The sequence below is a fragment of the Montipora foliosa genome, chromosome 13 (assembly GCF_036669935.1).
Source record: "Montipora foliosa isolate CH-2021 chromosome 13, ASM3666993v2, whole genome shotgun sequence".
Lineage (NCBI taxonomy): Eukaryota > Metazoa > Cnidaria > Anthozoa > Scleractinia > Acroporidae > Montipora > Montipora foliosa.
Window position 1 is genome coordinate 31,429,238 of NC_090881.1, and position 21,703 is coordinate 31,450,940.

The 21,703-nt window shown below is 40.9% G+C and overlaps 1 protein-coding gene across 2 annotated transcripts in view; it reads left to right on the forward strand.

Moving 5' to 3' along the window:
- The window catches only part of LOC137983626 (uncharacterized), a 110,693-nt gene that overhangs the window by 46,404 nt on the left and 42,586 nt on the right, over positions 1-21,703 (forward strand). For both annotated transcript variants that reach the window (XM_068830775.1, XM_068830774.1), the window contains exons 46-63: positions 259-512; positions 602-1,180; positions 3,350-3,536; positions 4,028-4,242; positions 4,622-4,783; positions 7,386-10,376; positions 11,029-11,148; positions 11,456-11,944; positions 12,301-12,540; positions 13,034-13,210; positions 14,538-14,891; positions 15,277-15,882; positions 16,619-17,101; positions 18,469-18,716; positions 19,009-19,405; positions 19,835-20,251; positions 20,473-20,640; positions 20,717-21,160. In XM_068830775.1, coding sequence (XP_068686876.1) covers positions 259-512; positions 602-1,180; positions 3,350-3,536; positions 4,028-4,242; positions 4,622-4,783; positions 7,386-10,376; positions 11,029-11,148; positions 11,456-11,944; positions 12,301-12,540; positions 13,034-13,210; positions 14,538-14,891; positions 15,277-15,882; positions 16,619-17,101; positions 18,469-18,716; positions 19,009-19,405; positions 19,835-20,251; positions 20,473-20,640; positions 20,717-21,160 — 8,531 coding nt within the window. The remainder of the gene's footprint in view (positions 1-258; positions 513-601; positions 1,181-3,349; positions 3,537-4,027; positions 4,243-4,621; positions 4,784-7,385; positions 10,377-11,028; positions 11,149-11,455; positions 11,945-12,300; positions 12,541-13,033; positions 13,211-14,537; positions 14,892-15,276; positions 15,883-16,618; positions 17,102-18,468; positions 18,717-19,008; positions 19,406-19,834; positions 20,252-20,472; positions 20,641-20,716; positions 21,161-21,703) is intronic.

The following is a 21,703-nucleotide window of genomic DNA, read 5'->3' on the forward strand; positions in this document are numbered from 1 at the left end:
TCACGACATGACCCACCTAGATTAGCATCTGCTACCTGTGGGCATGTCCAATTTGTTAAAAATACCTATTTGGAAAATAAAGAACTGAACTGAACTGAACTGAATGTGAACATTTTTATAGCATGTTCACAAATAGTGTATTACACTCTATTCTACTTGGTGGGATCTTTTGCATGCACGTTATTTTGAAAGAGTTGTAGGTGTTGTTTTTAGTGAAAAGCTTATTCCACTTGCACTTGTTTCGGTTGCTAATTACAGTGATTGTACACCATGTGTCCCTGGCAAGTTTTGTGACAAAGCTGGTCTGGAAAACCCAACTGGTGACTGTGCAAGTGGTTGGTATTGTGTACGTGGAGCATGGTCTGAAAAGCCGGCTGATGTTGGTGTTGTTGGATACTGCAATTCTACCAATGGAACCGGTTGTTTCTGTCCCAATACCACGACCGGAGGGGTCTGTCAGCCTGGATTTTTTTGTCCTAAGGGTTCACGAGAGCCAACACCATGCTTGAGAGGTAACGTTTTTTTAATGATATGTAACACTCTCAACACTGACAGTGAATAATTATTGCATATTTTTATTGTCCTTTTTTTTTTTTTTCAGGACATTACTGCAACCATGCCGAACTGTCAAATGTATCGGGCCCTTGTGATGCTGGTTACTTCTGCAAGGAAGGAGCAAGGTTTTCAAACCCAACAGACAATGTTACTGGTGGAATATGCCCAAGAGGCCATTACTGTCCAGTTGGAACATATGATCCACAAAAATGTCCTGAAGGAACCTTCTCTAATTCCACTGCCAATCAAAATATCAGCAGTTGCCAGCCATGCACACCTGGCCACTTCTGTGGCTCAAGAGGACTTGAATTGCCATCAGGAGAATGTGATGCTGGATATTTTTGCCCTGGAGGACAGAAAACAAGCTCACCAGTTGAATTTACATGTACACCTGGACATCAGTGTCCTAGGGGAAGTGCATACCAGGTGCCATGTGGCAATGGAAGTTATCAGGATGAATTTCGGCAAGGAACATGTAAGATCTGCCTTCAGGGCTACTATTGTGATGGAACGATTCTCAACGCAACTCACTGCAGTCATGGAGTTCAGTTCCCTACTCCCTGTATCAAAGGTCACTTCTGCCTAAGTGGAACTAAATTTGCTAGGGAGCACAAGTGTCCTCAAGGTATGCAATGTTAGGGTTAGGTTATAGTGTGAAACGAACAGTGTCTAAACATTTTTTGAAAACAACCATTTACCTGTTTCTTAACGTGAAGGTTGAAATGATTTCAACCTTGTTTGATTCTCGTTTGTCTAATTATTCCTGGTTATGAATTGTTGGAGTGGAAACCATCTAGGTTGAATCCATTTAAGCTGAAATTTCATATAAAACTTATTTTCTGAATACCTATTCCTAACTCGTGATGGAGGAATTCATTGTTTCATAAAAACACTGGGCCTAAAACTCAGGGTTCGTGAAAAGCCTTTGAAAAAAGGGATTTGGTGGGAAAGTGCTTGAAAACTCATTGAATTTTTGCTGAGTTTGATCGTAGCACGAGTCAAGTTCAAGCCCGAGTCAAGTTCGAGTCACGAGTCAAGCTCGAGTCAAGTTAAATTTTCCTTTTTTTTTTGGTAGTTTTGTTTTTAATTGCTGTGTGAAAAAAATGTACCAGAGGTAATTAGGCCTAAAATTAGCTTTAATGAATGTTTAGGGTACTTTTCTTTAGGCCTAATTAGGCCTAATTAGCCCTAAAAAGACCTAATTAGGCCTAATTACCTCTGGTACATTATTTTCACACAGCAATTAAAAACAAAACTACTAAAAAAAAAGGAAAATTTAACTTGACTCGAACTTGACTCGTGACTCGAACTTGACTCGGGCTCGAACTTGACTCGTGCTGCGATCAAACTCATTTTTGCTTGGGTGAAAATTGTTGAGATTGCATCATGCTAAGTTAGAGACATTTCAAAAACTGAGCCCAAATTTGACTACAGTCAACTCTCCGCTATCAGACACTCTCATAAGCAGACAGCTCTACTTATAGACATTTTTTTCAATTCCCCATTTTACCTTTCATTCAAACTCTGTATTTACACATTCCTGTAAGCAGACACTCTTTCAAAAACGGACACTGACACTTTTGAAAATTAAAGTTCGATTTTTCTTTTGTTTATGCTCTCTCTTTAGCGGAATGCAATGAAATAATTTTGTCTTTAATTTGCAATTCAAACAAAACTATGACATTTGACAGAGCAACAGAACAGTGGGGTTTTGTCATATCTCCATTTGTCCGTGGAAAAGCAAACTGCGTTTGTTTCACATGAACAATATGTATTTGTAGTGTCACATTATGGGACTAATTCTCCTAAGTGGACAGCTCTACTAATGGACGCTTTTTCCAATTCCGGATGGTGTCCGCATACAAGAGAGGTGACTGTATGGAGGAAAGATTAAATGCAAAAATTAGAATGCCTGTGAATGCGTGCACTTACTCACAGGACGTGGGAAAAATATCAAGGTCGTTTTTGCAGCAAAGAAAACACTGAAACATGATGTATGGCATTGAAATCTTCTTACAAGCACTCCTTAAAAACTCAATTTCTGGTTCTTGGAAACTCATTGAATTATAGCCCTGGAATTTTATATAGTTTACGAAATCCAGCATGAACCCTGTTAAAGTCACCATCTCAGTTAATATCATTGAAACTATACCTCCATTTGATATTTTAGTCCTACTAGGAGGTTTTTCCCTTGACCCTAGTCTGTGTGTCTCTTTACGAAGCTTAAAGTTGCCTTTTAGCACCAACTGATTAGACAGTTCGGAATATACATGTAAAACTTTGTAAAATGGAAATGATAAGTTTATGTTTAGGGGTTTTCTCTTGGCAAGATGAAATATAAATAGCAGGGTTTATTTTGCAATTTAAATAATTTCTTGGTTACGAAAATCTCACCAAATGATTTGCACTTGCTCAACACTTTAGAGACTTGCCTGGGCAAGTGGGCGAGTGCTAAATGTCTAACCCAGTGAAATTTTCGTAATTTTTCTGATTTCATCTTCAAGCACCAACAGCCAAACTGTGTTTTGGCTTCTATCTATCAAACTTCTGACGGGACAATTAAGGATTGCACGGTTGTTTAGTGCGCTGTGTTTTGTGTGAGAGGTTCGATCCCTAGTGACCTAATATCCTTTCTTTGACTTTCTTTCAGTTCTGTGTAGCTTCAGGTAGCTTTGAATACCCTTAAAACAGAGCACCGATGGAAAGATTTTGCAGAATTATTATGAAAATTGTAGTAAGGGACTAAGAAATATTGTTTCAGTAACATACCTACAATTCTTTGCATTTTGTTCAGGAACATTTAATAACAGAACTCATGGAGAACATGTGGAGGATTGCACTGATTGTCCACCTGGCAAATACTGTGAAGGGGAAGGCAATGTCATTTGGACAAATGATTGTTCAGAAGGATTTCACTGCATTGGTCGAGCTGACAACCCTTCTCCAAATGATGGTGTCACTGGAGTCATTTGCCCAACTGGGTGAGGGTGTTTTGCAATCTTTCTTTATTGTGCTTCAACTCAGTGATCGAGGAACTCTTCTACTAAAGTGAATGTGGTGGAGCCTGGCATTGAGTTATTATCATTAGTGTAGGTAATCACATGATTTTGAGTGCGATAAGCATGAGTAATTTTTTTCAAAGATGCACAAAAGTTTGTAGCCTTTATTTATTCCAAATTGCACACGAAAAATCATGTGGTTACTTGTAAATAATATACAAGAAAAAATTTGAGATGGTTAAGCAGAAGCAAGACACGTGTATCACACAATCACAGAAAAATTCCAAAACCAGGGCTCGCATTTGATTGGGTATCAATGCAACAATTTCACCTTTATTTGTACTATTTCAAATTTCTGCACTCTTTAGGGGTTAAATTGACGTGCTCTCAGCCAATCAACACACTGACATTTTTTCATGTATGTTATTAATACTTTATGAACATAAGGTGATAGGGAGATCTCCTTCCTCTAGGCATTACTGCCCAGCTGGTACAACAGTTACCATACCATGCAGGAAAGGTACTTATGGGCCTACACAACAACTTGCCTCTCAAGCTGACTGCAAAGGCTGTGATCCAGGGGAGTTTTGTGCTGTTGATGGCCGCAATCAAACTTCTGGCAACTGTTCAGCTGGTTTCTTCTGCAAAGAAAATGCATCTGTTAGTGAACCTACGGATGGTGTCACAGGTACGAATTTCATTGACTGTGATTTTTGAAAAGGAACACAACTTAAGAAGGCAGTATGTTCAGAAATATTATTGTTCTAGGCTGAGTATTTGCTTTAAACAAATAAGGAGATAAAATCCATGAATGGCATCATTTTTTGTTAATCCTAGCCACCTGGCTAGAATTATGTTGTGGGGTACGAGTAATTCAAGATTAGTGGCACTTGAATTTTAAGAACCGTTCTCTGTTGCTTTTCAGATAAGTACATGTTTCAGTAATCTTGTTTATTCCTTTTACAAGGTCTTTCTTGCTATATAAATCAATACCAAATTACGAACTTGTTTTGCTTTTAGTACTAACTGATCAGTAGTTAAGGTCATGAAATGTTTCCTTTTTCTAGGTGATGTCTGTCCAATTGGCCATTTCTGTCCCGAAGGTACAGCTAGTCCTCGGCCATGTTCCCCAGGAACATACATGAACCACACCCAAGCTGCTGCTTGTTATCCATGTCCAGCAGGACATTACTGCCTTGATCAAGTTTCTCCAGAACCGTGCCCAGCTGGTAAGGTTCATTGCTCTTTTAGAGGAGAAAATTGTTAAGACCGAAAAATTTGCCCTAGAATTTGGCAATCTTTTTTTCCTTAAAGATATACACTGTCATGGCATTTGTAACAATTTCTTGTCAAAATTCAATGAATTTTACCTTTAAACATCTTGATTGCATTCAAATCGTCTCTATGTCTTTACTTACACTATTGAAGGGAATCTATTGAAATACAACCTCCACCCAACTTTTTCAAGAGTTTGTAACAACCCTTTCTCACCTAAACAGATATAAATACAAAATATAAATATATGTTACTCTGGTGTTTGAAATATAAATTATGTACAATAAAAACGTTTTCCGACGTTTCGGTTGTATTCAACAACCTTCATCAGGGAAAGTGAAAGATAAAATTTACATGAAAGCTAAGATATAAACTAAAACACTAATTAAATTTCTAAAGTTAGTGTCATTTTTTCTTTTCTGCAAGTAGCAAGAATTACGTCGGAGAAACCCTAACCCTAACCCTAACCCTAACCTTTCGTTGTTTACATCGATTCCGGTGGACGTAGCTATTAGTGTTGCTCACAACCGCCTGATCAACGATGAAAATTTACAGGACAGGACAGCCATACCTATTACTGGCATTGTCAAATTACTAGACTTTTGCCTGTCAACCACCAATTTTCAGTATGACCACAAGCATTACAAGCAAATTCATGGGACAGCTATGGGCTCCCCCTAATGGCTAACATGGTCATGGAAGACCTTGAAGAAAGAGCGCTAGCTTCACTAACCAATCCACCTTTGTTTTGGAAGAGATTTGTGGACGACGTGATTACAACCGCAAAATCTGGAAGTACACAGACCTTTCTGGAACATTTGAATTCAGTTGAACCTTGCATTACTTTCACAATTGAACGTGAGAACGGGAGTAAAATTGCCTTTCTTGACACCATGGTTCATCACCAGGAAGACGCGGAAAATTAATCACCACCGTCTACCAGAAACCTACCCACACTGATCGCTATCTGTAATATTTATCGCACCATCCCAGTATGCACAAGCGAGCTGTGGTCAAATCATTAATGGATTGGGCCGAGAGAATTCCCTCAACAAAATCCGACCGAAACAAGGAAAAACAAAGAATAATGTCCACATTACAATCAAATGGATACCCCAAACGCTTTATCTTGAATGCCAGCAAACCTAAACCACCATTAAACTACCCATTAACTGGTGCAGAGTCGGAAAAGAAATATTGCACAATACCGTACGTTAGCGGGACCTCCGAACCCATAAAGAGAGTTTTGGGCAATCATGGTATCAAAGTGACTTTTAAACCCTACAATGCAATTGGCCAGATATTTCCAAAGCCGAAAGACGAAATGGGCAAAGAAGAAATTTGAGGTCTCGTGTATGACATTCCCTGAACAGTATGTAGCAAGAATTACGTCGGAGAAACGCAAAGAAAATTTACAACTAGAAAAGGCGAGCATAAAAAGGCCGTTGCACGGCTACAAAAAGAAAAATCAGCACTTGCGGACCACGTTATAAAAACGAATCATGACATCGCGTGGAATGAGGCCACTATTCTTAGAACTAACAATAACTGGCGACAAAGGAAAATTCTTGAGGTTTGGGAAATAAACTGTGCTAAAGACCCCCTCAACCGAGATGATGGAGCACTACTCCCCAAGGAGTATTTGCATTTGACTATTGCAGAAAAGAAAAAATGACACTAACTTTAGAATTTTAATTAGCGTTTTAGTTTATATCTTAGCTTTCGTGTAAATTTTATCTTTCACTTTCCCTGATGAAGGTTGTTGAATACAACCGAAACGTCGGAAAACGTTTTTATTGTACATAATTTATATTTCAAATACCAGAGTAACATATATTTATATTTTTTATTTGCGAATGGATCCACCTGGTGACAAACCCAGTTTTAATAGATATAAATACCTTTTATATTAAAATAGTTGTTGTAGTAAGTAAAGAGTAAACATATACTTCGACAGATCACTCCAACTTTAATCTCTCCACCACATGCGAGAAAATACCATGCTGTTTGGGAGAACTCATGAGGCAGAGACTGACTGTTTTGTTGCTCTTCATTACTTGCGCGGCATGTTTGTCCATGGGGTTTTTAAACGGCACGTTTTTCACCGATCGATGGCTTTCCATGTTGTTTACAACATGATCATGACTCAGTCCAGACTTCCCTCTGTTAATGACTGCACGTTTACTAAGTAAATGTTTTCTATCATTCCCCACATGTTATTTTCGTTCAAACTTCATCATTTTTACTTCAACTGTAGGCTTCGACAATGAAGACAACTGTTGTCAGTCTCAAGAATTTATAGGGAAATCGATGAAAGATTTTAAAAGCTTTTAAGAGTTGAATAACTCCTTAAAATTGCTGCAAGTTTACAGCATTATATTTTAGCAAGTTTTTAATTTATATCATGAACAACTGCGAACAAACAACTTTTTTTTGCTAGAGTGCTTTTTAAGTTTTTATATTTTTTCAAAATTCATGTTTGGTATTTGGGGGTGCGATTTATCTACAAGCACGGCTTATACACAAGTTTTTACAGTATTTGAATTTTTTTTGTAGGTTGGTATTGTCCGTTAGGCACTGGACATGAGTGGCAACCTTGTCCGAGAGGAACCTACAGCCCTGTTGAATTCCTTTCTAGAAAGGAACAATGCAAACCATGTGAGCCGGGCCACTTCTGTGCTTTCCTTAATTCTACCTCAACTACAGGGGAATGTGATGCTGGATTTTTCTGTCATAATGGCTCTGACCAACAACAACCATCTGGTGGCAACAAGGGTGACGCAGGTATATGTCCAAGTGGACAATATTGTCCGCGTGGTGACCCACTAGCGCCGATAGCTTGTCCTGCTGGCCACTACAATAACAGAACTCATGCAACTTCTTTGGCTGATTGCAAGAGATGTCCGGGTGGACAATACTGTGAGGAAGATGGCCTATCTTGGCCAAGTGGCCCTTGTGATGCTGGTTACTACTGCATAGAGAAATCAGATTCCCGCAGGCCAAATGTATCAGATATTGGTGGTCCATGTCCAACTGGTCACTTTTGTCCGGTTGGATCACCATATCCAATTGCCTGTAAAGGTGGAGAGTACAATTCACGATGGACACAAAGTCAGTGCCTAGTTTGCCCACCTGGCTATTTCTGTCCTAATGCATCAACCAATTTCATAGAGTGCCCAAAAGGTTTTTACTGCCCTAATGGATCAGCATCAGCCAGTCCATGTCCCAAAGGATCCTTTAAGAATGTCACTTTAGGTGATAAAGTTGAAGACTGCACCATTTGTCCTGCTGGACATTTCTGTCAGTTCAGTGGACTGCCTGAACCATCAGGTCTGTGTGCTGGGGGATGGTTCTGTACTGGTGGGTCATGGCAAAGGATGCCTCTAAACGAGAGTGAGATTACAAATGGCTCCTCTGTCTGTCCACTTTTTGGAGCAATTGGAGGTTTCTGCAAGAAAGGCACTTTTTGTCCGGCAGGCTCCCATCAACCTTTACCTTGCACACCAGGCTACTATTGTGCAGAGGATAAATTGGACAAGGAATCTGGAGTCTGTACAGCTGGTTATTATTGCAATGGAAGCACAATCTATAGTCACCCAATCAACCAAACCACAGGTGATAAGTGTCCAAAGGGTCACTACTGTCCAACTAAAAGTTCATACCCAACGCCATGCTTACCAGGTACCTATGCCGATACAGAATTCAATCAGTTCAAGAACAATTGTAAAGCGTGTATACCTGGCACATTCTGTCCAACTTATGGACTTGATTATCCAAGTGGAAATTGTTCTGAAGGATTCTACTGTCCTGCTGGAGAGACAGAGCAGAGTCCACCAGACAAGGAGTGTCAGCCTGGTCACTTCTGCCCTGAGGGAAGTGGACTTCACAACCCATGTCCAGCTGGAACGTATCAACCATATTCAAGAAAAGGATTTTGCTACACATGTCCTGCTGGAAGCTATTGTGATCCCAATGAAGCAAGACAGAACTCGTCATGTGTGGGAAATGATTCTTGTGGAGTCATTTTCCCATCAGATTGCCCAGCTGGATATTTCTGCCCTAATGGTACCAAATGGGCCCACCAGCATCCATGCCCTCTTGGCACCTTCAGTAACATGACCAAGCTTATGGAGGAAGCCCAGTGTACACAATGCACAAAAGGTTACTATTGCCATAAATCCGGTGCAATAGCTCCTACTGCCAAATGTCATGCAGGATATTACTGTGTGGAAGGCGCCAGCCAACCAACACCTAATGACAATATTACAGGTGCCCCTTGTCCTCCAGGTTCCTATTGTGAAACAGGTTCCCACAAACCAGAGCCGTGCCCCATAGGAACATACAGTCCAAGTCTAAGACTGCAAACTCTGTCAGGCTGTATGAATTGTGACGGGGGAAAGTATTGTGACTCTCAGGGACTGGCTGCTCCAAAAGACCCATGTGACCCAGGATTCTTTTGTTCAAACCGTGCCATCAGACCAAATCCTGTCAATGTAAGCCAAGGTGGAGGAATCTGCCCCACAGGACACTACTGCCCGAGAGGAACAACCACTCCATTCAAATGTCCTCCTGGCACATTTAACAATCAAACACATGCAACCCAACCTTCATTCTGTGTACCATGCACACCTGGATATTTCTGTGAAGGTTATGGTAGCACCAACCCAGATGGTCCATGTGATAAGGGATGGTACTGCGCAAGAGGAGCTTATGCTAGAAGACCTGTTCCCAACTTGAATTCAGTTTTCAACAACTCTAACGACTTTACATGTCCAATATATTCCGTAAACTTCACGGGAGGCATCTGCCCTGCTGGCCATTTCTGTCCTCAAGGATCTTCAGAACCAAAGAGTTGTCTGCCAGGAACTTACTGTAATCAAACAGGGCTTGCAAGTCCAGAAGGAAACTGTACTGCTGGATATTATTGTAATGGTGGAGATACAGTTCCCAATCCAAGGATTTGCACTGCTGGGTATTACTGTCCTGAGGGAACAGATATAGAAAGGCCCTGCCCTGTTGGCACTTATTCTCCTTATGCTGGGAAATCCAAGGTTGAAGACTGCTTAGCTTGCAAAGCAGGATACTACTGCCCATTACCAGCAGCCACAGAGGTACTGTTTGAATGCTTGCAAGGCTTTTATTGTCCCAGTGGATCTACTCACAATGCCACAGTGATATGTCCGAGAGGAGCTAGTTGCCCTACAGGAAGTGATTTGCCACAAAACTGCAGTGCTGGGGAGTACCAAGATGAAGTGGGGCAGCATAAGTGCAAACCTTGTTTGGCAGGTCATTTCTGCGATCCATTTGCAAATGTTACTGGCGTCTGTGAATCATCTGAAAATCATACGGGAGTTATTTATCCCATCAAATGCACAGCTGGAAACTACTGCCCTGTGGGAACAAAGACAGAGAGGCAGTTCCCATGTCCTAGTGGTACTTACAGTAACAAAACAGGACTAGAGAAATACTCAGATTGCACTCCTTGCCCGCCCAAGCAGTTTTGTGCATCAACTGGTTTAATAGAGCCTTCAGGACCTTGTAGTGCAGGTTTGTAATTAATTTATGTTGTTTCATTAAAGGAAACCTCCGCGAAAACAAGAATACAACTTCAAAATATTTAACATAATGTTTACAATCAAAATTGTTTGAACATTTTCCAATGGAATCGTTTGTATCCTAAATGAATGAATTTCAAAAACGCTTGTTTTGGTTTTCAAATTTCGTGGGTGCCGCCATCTTGAATAATTGTGATGTGTTATGGTTTCTCTTTTGTATTTGCACAAAGACCTTTTGTTTTAAAACAATAGGGCAACCATGACACGTCACAATTATTCAAGATGGCGGCACCCAGGAAATTTGAAAACCAAAACAACCGTTTTTAAAATTTATTTATTTTGAACAATTTTGATTATGAGCATTATGTTAACTATTTTAAAGATATATTCCTGTTTTTTGTGGAGATTCCCTTTAAAGTAGAAAAAGTACACTTTCAAGGCTTGTTTGAACACTCTTGATTTGATTAATTTTGCAAAATCAATCTTGCAGAAACTCTGCAACAAAAGGCAACGATAACAATAATAATAAGACCAGAATTCAATCAACATACCAAGTAAGCCCATATTGAATGTAATGACCCCTTTGTCAGGGGGTGGCTTTATAAACAGCATATATTAAAACATATTTTACATTTCACCATCAGGCCACTTTTGTATCAACGGATCAAAAACACCTACGCCAACTGATGGTGTTAGTGGGGATCTATGCAAGCCTGGTCAATACTGCCCCGAAGGGTCTTCAGAGGGAATTGGCTGTCCTGCTGGTAAGACGTATTTCAGTTTATGGCACTGTGTCTTTCAAAGGAGGTTCAAAAGTGTTTTCTGCTGAGTACAGGGCAGGGTGCAGGTTGTCATGTGTCAGACATCATTCCTCCAGGTTGCCAAGTGCACTATGGAAAATTTTGCCAAAGATATTTAGGGTACGCTCAGCATCCGGATGCTTTAAAGTTTCTCCTGTCTTTTGATGGAACATTTTTATAGGATATTAGGAGAAATAACATAATTTTCCTCTCTTTCCATGGATATTTCGCTTTTCTTTAAGTATAAATAATGTATTATTATCTTTTCCAGGGACATTTTACAATGAAAGTGGACTTACAAATGAGACAGGATGTTTACCATGTTTAGCAGGCTACTATTGTGATGGCACAGGGAACATTATTCCTAAGAAAAAGTGTCGTGAAGGATTCTGGTGCCGTGGTGGATCACCAGAAGAAATGCCTATTGATCAACCTTTTGGCACAGACTGCCCAAATGGCAGCTTCTGTCCTACAGGGACCCCATCCCCTGTGCAGTGCCCTAAAGGAACATACCAACCACACAGACGTAAGATTCGAGTTGAAGACTGTGTACCTTGTGATGCTGGAAAGTTCTGTGATAATACTGGTCTAAGTGCTGTGAGTGGTAGTTGTCAGAAAGGCTTCTACTGTATTGCTAATTCTACAAGGAAAAATCCTCTTGATGGCCTCACTGGGAACATATGTCCGGTTGGCAGTTTCTGTGTTGAAGGTTCATCGGTGCCACAGATCTGCTTCAATGGAACGTATGTGAATCATACAGGTAGGAATAAAACAGCCATGAGCTTTCTGTCCAATGTCGTTCAATGTATAAAGAAGGGATGTGGGAAGCATTGTTTTGCAAAATTGAGGGGAAACTTATATATGGTACAAATCACCGTTGAAGATGGACATTTCTATTTATGTGATGAGCAATGGTAAAATGGCCAATCTTGCCTTTTAGACTACCTGTTTGCAGATACAATAATTTTCCCTTAGAATACAGTGCATTTGTGCGAGTGATGCAAGCAAATCCAATTTTTAGCGATGTTGTTATACCTAACGTGTCTGCTTGACAGGTTATTTGTAAATAACAACAAAGTGGATCACTGTTTGTTGTTGGTTTTCCATTCTGTACAGGTGCCTCTTATTGTTATACATGTCCAGCTGGATACCAGTGCATTAGAGCTGTCTTACCTGACCCATGCCCTGCAGGATTCTACTGTCCCGAAGGAACCGGCTATGATACTCAACCCTGTCCTGTGGGAACCATCGGCAACCGCACTGGTCTGGCCAATGAGAGTGAATGCACACAGTGTCCTGGAGGTTTCTATTGCGAGACAGCTGGCAGAGCGACAGTGACTGGAAGGTGCCAAAGAGGTAGAGAAGCAGTTGACATTTTAAAGTCATCAGCTCTTTACTCGTAATAGTTGCCAGTTTTTCTTATCACCATTGTTCTGTCCTTAGCAGTATCCAAGGTTCGGTTTTTAGAATGTTCAAGTAATGTTTAAAAAACAAGCAGCAGTGTTCGTTTCAAGTGTTTTTAGACCTGATAAAACACATGCTGCGAGTTTTTGAACGGCTTCAAAAACATTGCACAAAAGCATGCCCCTCTGGACTCAGAACAGTGGTTCAAATTGTGAGAGAAGAATATTAACATACAAGAAAAACAAGCTATGCCTTATTGAATACTAACGAGGAGTATTTTATCAGGATATAAGGCTCTTGCACATTTCGTTTTATTTGTGTCTTGATAGGCTTTAAGGCAAATACATTATTAATGAGTTTTGGACTCTCCGATCTTTGTTCAATCTCAATTTCACTGAGCTCCTGTGAGCCATGCAATTGTTGCTTTCTTGGTTACCTTGTTTAGGTTTTTACTGCACATCTGGCACAAACGTTAGTTCTCCGGATCAACATTATACAGGAATTGGAGGGATATGCCCTGTTGGACATGAGTGTCTTGAAGGAAGTAGTACGCCACATCCGTGCGACCCTGGATATTACGCCGCTGTGACAGGAATGGCAGCTTGTGATGTGTGTCCAGCAGGTGTGTGTTTTTAAATACTGTTGAGAAGCCATCTGTCTCAATACTGTCTCTGTAACGGTTTTTGTATGTTAGCACAATGGTGTGTTTGAAAGTTTAATGTGGTGGTTTATACGGTGGTAACAAAAGTTGTACTATGCAAGGGTATTTTTGCAAGTAAGTCTCAAACATTTTTTGGAGTGTGGCTTAAGGGAGGAACAGGTTTCATGCATTTCGACTTCATACTGGCAATAATATATACTAAATGTATGGTCCCGAGGGAAACAGTTAGTTTTGTTGGAAACATCAGAACTGGAGGGAAAACAAAACTACCGTATAACTAGTTTATCGAGGACATAAAGTGCTTTGTTATATATTTTATAGTGCTGTTCTATCCAGCCTGGGCAACAACTGCAGAATTAGCCAATATCAAAATTATAATAATAATCTTTGTTTGTCCCTCCAAAATTTTGTATAAGCATTATTTTCATTTTTTTATGGAAACAATGCTTATGCAAAATTTTGGAGGGACAAACAAAGATTATTATAGTATGTTTTATGCTATTGAGGCTTAAAGCAAAAGAAGTGACGGCTGTTAAACAAAGTTGTACACTGTATAACAAAATTAAATAACAAAACTCACATGAAAAGAAAAATTGTGCCAGAGCCAAAGGTTGGGACATCAAAGCTGCTTATCTTAAGGTGGAAATTTTCCAGTGGATATAAGGAGCTTCTTTTAAAATTAGCTGCAGTCTTCTGGCTGCAAAATCCAAACTTGAGAGGTATCTCTTTGGACGAAGTGTTAAGTATGCCTTAGATTGTATAGTGTGAGTACCAGTCCGTACTGAGATGGTTATCAATGTGTGTTGAAGGGTGTCGGCTAGTTTCATTGATGTAACTAGGGTTACATCCTGCTGCACAAGAAAATTTATGGACAACACTTCAACAGAGATCGACAAACACAGGATCCTTCACGTTGAACATTCTACCGACTTTGTAAACAGATGCAAACTAGTTTAATTGGCTACACAATAAGGTTGAACCAGTTTACACAATCCTTTCTGTGCTCCTCTAGCAAAGGGACCTACATAAGGTAATGTGACGTCAAATGACTAAAAAGACACAGGGGGAATACTAAATTGTAATGTTGCACCAACCTCTCACAACATCTTGGCTTTAAAATTGTTTTGTCAAGAATCATTTTGTTTTGGACAATGCTCTGTAAAGTTACAACACAGGATGTTATTTCCTTCTGCATATGCAAAACCCTGCACTATGGCAACATTAACCTCTGCGTGAAATATCTTTGCCCTGCAGTATGGTCATATTTTTGGTTGACTTTTATTTTCAGGTAAATACTGCAATGGCACCACAGTTACCCCATCTTTCTGTCCAAGGGGACATTTCTGCCCAAGTGGCACAGAATTTGCCACACAACACCCTTGCAGACCGGGCACTTACAACAATGTCACTGGCCAAACAAATGAATCTGCTTGCAAACTGTGTGATCCAGGGAAGTACTGTGAAGGCTTTGGGCGGATTTGGCCAAATGGACTGTGCGATGAAGGATTTTACTGCTTTGGTGGGTCATGGTCCAAGCGCCCTGGAGATATTGGTGTGGCGAATTATGATCATGCAACAAGCCCTGCTGATAGTTGTTATACATCATTTGAATGTGTCTGCCCAGCTTGGAACAAGACTACAGGTGCAGTACCAACTTTCTAATAGACCTTTGGACAAGAATGAAGTTAAGCAAATTGTGTACTTGGCAGACAGTAGCTAGCACTCATCTTCCAACAATGTCTCCCAAGTTCGATTTATTAGGATACATATACTCTATTTTTCCTCTCTCAGCAAAAATACAAGATTTGAGGAGAGGGTTGTATATTAGATAAAATAATGTGATAAATTGGTTATGTTACCCTTGTACAATTGTTGTTGTTGCTATTATTATTATCATTATCATTATCATTATCATTGTAGATAAAAACGTCTTCACTTTGAATGCTTGTTAAAAAAAGGAGCAATTGCTGTACAGTATTGATCACTTGATGATCATTGTTTGAATGAAAGTGATTTTGTTTCCCCAGGTGATATTTGTCCAGCAGGTCACTATTGTCCTCAAGGTTCTTATCTTCCTCTACCGTGTAAACTTGGTCAATTCTGTCCACATGCGGCAATGGCTGCACCACAAGGCAATTGCACAGAGGGATATTACTGCAATGACAGTTCTACAGTGCCTGACCAGTTCGACTGTCCAGTGGGACATTACTGTCCAACTGGAACTGGAATCCCAATTCCTTGCCCTGCAGGGAAATTCTCAAATACCTCAAGGAACACCAACCCTGGGAATTGTAGAGACTGTACCCCCGCCAGCTACTGCGCTGGTACAGGAAATGCAGCTCCCTCAGACCTATGTGATGCAGGGTTTTACTGTCCAGGTGGTCAAAGCACAGCAACACCAGACGAGTATCTGTGTGCGCCAGGTCATTTCTGCAAAAGGGGAACATCACAGCCAGTAAGGTGTGAAAGTGGAACCTTCCAACACGAGAGTGGCAAGAACTCCTGCGAGACTTGTCCAAAAGGTCATTACTGTGATGCCACAAATGCAGCCGTGGTGAATGCTTCTTTGTGTCCCTTTGGCCATTACTGTCCAGCTGGCACTGGTGACTATCGCATGTTCCCATGTCCAGCACGTAAGTTTCTTTACATATTTCTACAGAGTTCGCGATTTATGGTCAAAAACCGTACAGTTACGAGCATTTCTTTATTTGACGTCATAAACTGCTTTGCATTGTTCTTTTCAAAGGATTTTGTATAATTAACAAAAGTTTGCGACAGCAAACGAACAAAAGACCCAGACCTCGCAGTAGCTCTGTCATGAAACTTTTTTTTTTCCGTATTTTCACTACTAGAAAGTCACAAAAGATCGACGATTTTATCAAATCAAAAATTTTGTGCAGATGTATTAAAAAGAAAATGAAGTACTTTTTGAAAAGATTTAAAACATTTAGGAGTTTAGATGCACTTCTTTAAGTTTTGAATGTAACGCTATTGTTTCTAAAAACAAGTTGTAATTCTTGTCTCCCTTTTAGATCTAAGATTCTCGTAATAATTATGTAATTATCGAGTGATTTTGTTTTCGTCGTCTTTGTTTTAAGTGAAGATTATGTCCAAACTTTGTTATACTTACGGTACGTGTGTTCAACATTTGCTTATGAATGAAAAAATGATAGTCATCCTTTAGGCTTAGTTATTCAGGCTCAGCAAAGGCTAATATGCATTGGTATCTCGTGATCATTTTGAGAGTTATGACAAGTGACCATTCTAAACCGATAGTTGTAAGTTGTGGAAAAATCGTTCATAAAACTTCACCTGCTCAGCAATGTGTATTGACTGGAGGATTATTAAACTGTTTCTCTTTGATCTTAGGTACCTTTAACGACAGGTTGGGTTTGGTGGACATTGGTAATTGCTCTGATTGCCCAAGAGGAAGGTTTTGTGATAGAGAGGGCTTAACAAGTCCTTCTGGTTCCTGTTATGGTGGATACTACTGCACTTTTGGGTCCAAGTTACCTGCACCAGAGAAAGATTTGCTCGCCCAAAACAACAAAGATTATGTGAACTTCCGATTCCCTTACTTGAACGATGCGTGTCCTCCTGGATATTTCTGTCCCAGTGGATCCGATCCAGAGCCTTGCCCATCCGGAACATTCCACAATGAGGGGCGCATTTCAAACAAGTCACAGTGTGTCCCCTGCCCAAGAGGACGATATTGCAATGGTTCTGGTACTTTGAATGGCACTGCTCCCCCTTGCTTTGCTGGGTTCATCTGTACGGGAGGCTCAAGTACTCCAACCCCTACACACCCGTCTGTGGGGTACATTTGTCCAAAGGGCTTTTTTTGCCTCGCTGGTGAGTTTAAACATGATTGACTTGCGAAAATCAAGGACCTGTTATGAATGACTACTTTGTCAAGATAAGATATATAAATAGACTGGGTTTTATAGTCACTTTAGGGGAGCAGGGATGATGACGCAGTGGTGAGAGCACTCGGCTCCCAGGAATGTGGCCTGGGTTCGATTCCCAGACTTGGCGTCATATGTGGATTGAGTTTGCACCGAGAGGATTTTCTCCGGGTACTCCAGTTTTCCCCTCCCCTCAAAAACCAGCATTTGATTTGATTTGCGTTAATTTGTTGATTTCAGTTTACAGTGCTCCCAATTAGTGCTCCAGCGCTAGAACGACTAGACACTTAAATAAAGTTCCATTGCAGAAATAACGTGATGTGCACCACTCTAGAAGATACTTGATGAGTGTAATATTACTCAAACTACAGTTGTCATTATATGTCATTATAAGATACTTGATGAGTGTAGTATTACTCAAACTACAATTGTCATAAAAATTGGAAACGTAATCATGACTGATCCATTGGTCCACAGTTGACCGACAGTTTGTGGACCGTCTGTCAATTGTTAGTGAACTGTTGGCCAGTGAGTTGAACGACGCGTTGGTTGGAGCGGATTTGTGACCATTACCATCCTAAGTACATTCTTATTGAGCTACTCCGTGGATGGAAATTTCTCTGTCCCTTGAAGGGGAACTGAAGGCAAAAAAATAAGCATTTTTTTATTTTCGCTGTAGACCACGCACAATAATCTATCGTTTTTCCACCTATAGAAAAGTGTTTTTATTTCGATTTTGGGAATCACAATGGAGGAGTCAACGGACATTTTTGCAGCTTATGACGTATGATATGGGGAAGACATGCGAGAGCGCCCCATATAGAAGCAGTGTTTTAACTGATGCTTGTCGTGAATAAATTGCTGATTTTGGCCTTCAGTTCTCCTTTAAATTATATATGGGCTTGCTGCATGGTTTGGTGGTAAATTGTGGATCTTCTTAAATGGGGTGTTAACCGCGGTTTTCTATTGAGTGTCGAAAGTAATTAACGAATTGCTTTGATTTTGCATTACTTCACTTAGTGATTGGTTCAAAGTTCCCGTGCCATTTTTTCAACCAATCAGAAGTGAAACCAAAACCAATCGTAGCTCGCGCGTGCACATTTTCCCGCGCCTTGTGTTGGCTACGTGTAATTACTTTGAGTTTTTATTGGTTTACTGGATTGTCTCCATCCTTTTTGATTGGCCAAAGTAATTACTTTAGTTTTGGTTTTACGACACTGGCCTGAAACTCGCTCTAATAACAGATTGGAAACGTTGATTAGTGAGTTGCTTGTGATGAGCCCTCAATTGTTATGATTCTCCTCTTTCCTCCAGGAGCTTTTTCTGCCCTTGGTTGTGAACCTGGAACTTATCAACCTAACGAGGGACAAGGAAGCTGTGTCTTGTGTGGTGCCGGCAGCATGTGTCTATATCATAACATGTCATCGACTGAACCCTGCCAGGCTGGTTACTACTGCCCAAATGGAACACGGGTACCATGTCCAGCTGGAACATACGGCAATAGCACCGGGCTCTCGTCAGTTGATATGTGTGCTGACTGTCCTTCCGGATCTTACTGTGAGGTAAATATGATCGCCACGCACATCTCCAACTCGAAAAAGATTTAGAATAGATTCACAATTTTCAAGTACATCTGAGTTTAAAAAGAGTGAAGTGGAGGGATTTACAAGGGCTGTAATTTTTTCCCTGGAAAAAAGATTGAAACCTCAATTTTGGTGAATACTGTTTCGCTCTTTTTGGGGACTATGATTCCTTATACATTCTGCTTTAATATTAACGTGGGAAGCTTCTTTGTCAGAATTGATTTTCAGAATTCTCTCTGTTCGCATAGACTTACCAACTGTTTACTTACAGGGCACTGGTCAGACAGTTCCTACAGGCGCATGTGCAGCTGGATGGTTTTGCGAAGGGAAAGCAACAAACGCAACACCATATGTCATACCAGAGTATCCCAAAAATGGCCCATGCCCCACTGGACAATACTGTTTACTAGGGACAAATTCACCTACTGGCTGTCCCCCTGGGACATTCCGTAACACAACGGGGGCTCGCTCTGAAGATGAATGTCTAGATTGCTCTCCTGGTTCCTATTGTGAAGGATACAGTAACTCATTCGTGACTGGGCCATGTTCCCCTGGATACTATTGTCCCCAGGGATCCAGAGCTAATGTATCCACGCCCTTCGGATTTTTGTGCCCTAGGGCACATTATTGCCCTGAGGGAACTGCAGATCCAAAAGAGTGTGAACCAGGTAGGTTGGTAGATAAATTGACCCTTGGGGTTAGGATCTTAGGATCTTAACCTTTTATCTTTGTCTCGGTGTTTTGCTTTATTTTTTGTGAATTTGTCTCCAAGTTCATTTTGGCCTTGTTAACAATCCAGTCTCTTTTATTTCATTCTAAATTTTAAGGGCGTTCTATCGATTGTCGATAAACTTATCAATTTTGACGTATCTGTCGTGCTCCTTTAGCCGCTGTATTTCTTTTAGTAATGTTAAAGGGATTGCGCTTGTTCTAGCTATAGCGAATGTCACTGTTTATAAGCCAATCGGAAGCGCCTAGAAGGACTGTTGAACACAAACAAGGATTTATCCACAGCCAAGACATGGCTTTGGACAAGGTTAAATATCTATATGATATGACTTATAGTCGGTCTGAAATCCTTTTATCTTTTGTCATAGGGTATAACCAGAAAAATACAGGACAAGCCAGCTGTGATCCGTGCCCAGCTGGTTATTACTGCCAGAGCAAAACATCTAATCCTATCAAGTGCCCTCCCAGACACTACTGCCCTGCTGCTACCATAACGCCCATTACATGTCCCAACGGTACATACACTAATGACAGCATGACTGGTTTAGCGAGCGCAGATCAGTGTTTGCCATGTATTACAGGATCTTATTGCCGCCTGGGGCAGGTGGTTGGGCCATGTCACGGAGGATATTACTGTAAGAGCCGAAGTCCCGACCCTAATCCTACTGGTGTCTGGAATGCTGTGGATGCCTCAATAGCCATCAGTCCATGTCCAGACAATATGACAGGCAATCACTCGGATGGTTACTGCTCAAATTGTCGCACAGGGAAATTCTGCGTGCATGGTAAGTATGTTGTAGTTAAGATTGAAATGTCGATTGGGGAAAGGACAGAACATTTACGGCAATTTTGCTGTTTCAGGAAGACATAACTGTTGTCCGTGACTAGATGGTACCACAGATTCAAGCTAGCTTTGTTTAGACTGTTTTCTTCGGAATTTAAGTTGTTAGTGATGAGTTTCGTCACTAACGTTTGCTTCGTATTTTCACTCTCTTTTGTTTTACAGCTTATTGGCATGCTGTAGAGGCCGGACCTTGTCAAGAAGGGTACTACTGCCCCAATGGAACTTTGTTACCCATCCCATGCCCTGATAACACCATGAAGAATTACACAGGCGGTTATGGACAAATCAGTGATTGTACCCCTTGTTTTGCTGGGAAATTCTGCATAAATGGTAACTTGAGAGGTTTTACACAATAGGAAACCGTAGCTCTTTAAGTCTGATCTTAAATGAAAAATGTGTTTTGCAGGGACAGCGTATGGTGTACAATGTCCACCAGGGAAGTACTGCCCTAGAGGGCAAGCACCCATTGACTGCCCTCTGCATAGATATCGTGACATCCCTGGCGGTGAAGACTTGGATGACTGCTTCCCATGTCCTGCAGGTCACTGGTGTAATCTGACAGGCATGGTCAATTATAACAATAGCAAGTGCCCCATTGGTCACTTTTGTCCACGTCAGCTCGGTCCTACACTCTGTGGAGCTGGACGCCGCCGTGTCACACCTGGAGCAGGGAGTAGAGAGGAATGCGAATTGTGTCCTGGTGGTTATTATTGTCCTAACGATACCATAAACATCCAAGGGATACCTTGTAAGTCAACAACGTATTGTCCAGTTGGTTCATCTTTGGAGCAGCTGTGTCCTGGAGGCTTTTATTGCCCTGGTAACACAAGTGAACCAAACCCTTGTCCAGGTTAGTGGCTTGGTATGACGTCCATTACAACCCGGGTCAAAAGACTTCGGGACAGCAGAGAATTTACTGTACATGCTTCCATCGTTATATGAGTAACGCGTGTTCTACTTTTCCTGTCTTTTTCGTGCCCCCCTTCCCCCCAGACAAAGTTGAAACATGCGAGCGATCAATGAACGGATCTTGATTTCGGGGACCGTGAAAAATCAACATTGTAATGGGTGAAGGGGGGAAAGCGGGTATTGTCCCAACAGTTTTGACGAGGATTGTAGCTGTAAATTACATCTATGTCATCGAGTTGGACGTGTGACTTCGTAGATTTAACAAGACTGGCTATAACTCAATCCTACTTTGAATTACGTATGAATCCCACGGAAGAGCGCGCACCACAAAATAAGTCCTCCTTTTAATTTCTATGGCCCTTCGTTTGAACTAAGTTACAACCAAGGTACCGAGTACATGTAAATTCTGCAGTACAGCTTAGTACAGACTCAAAGGATCTGAAAGGGAGTGTGACCAAAGAAGTTGACATATTTTAGTAAGACC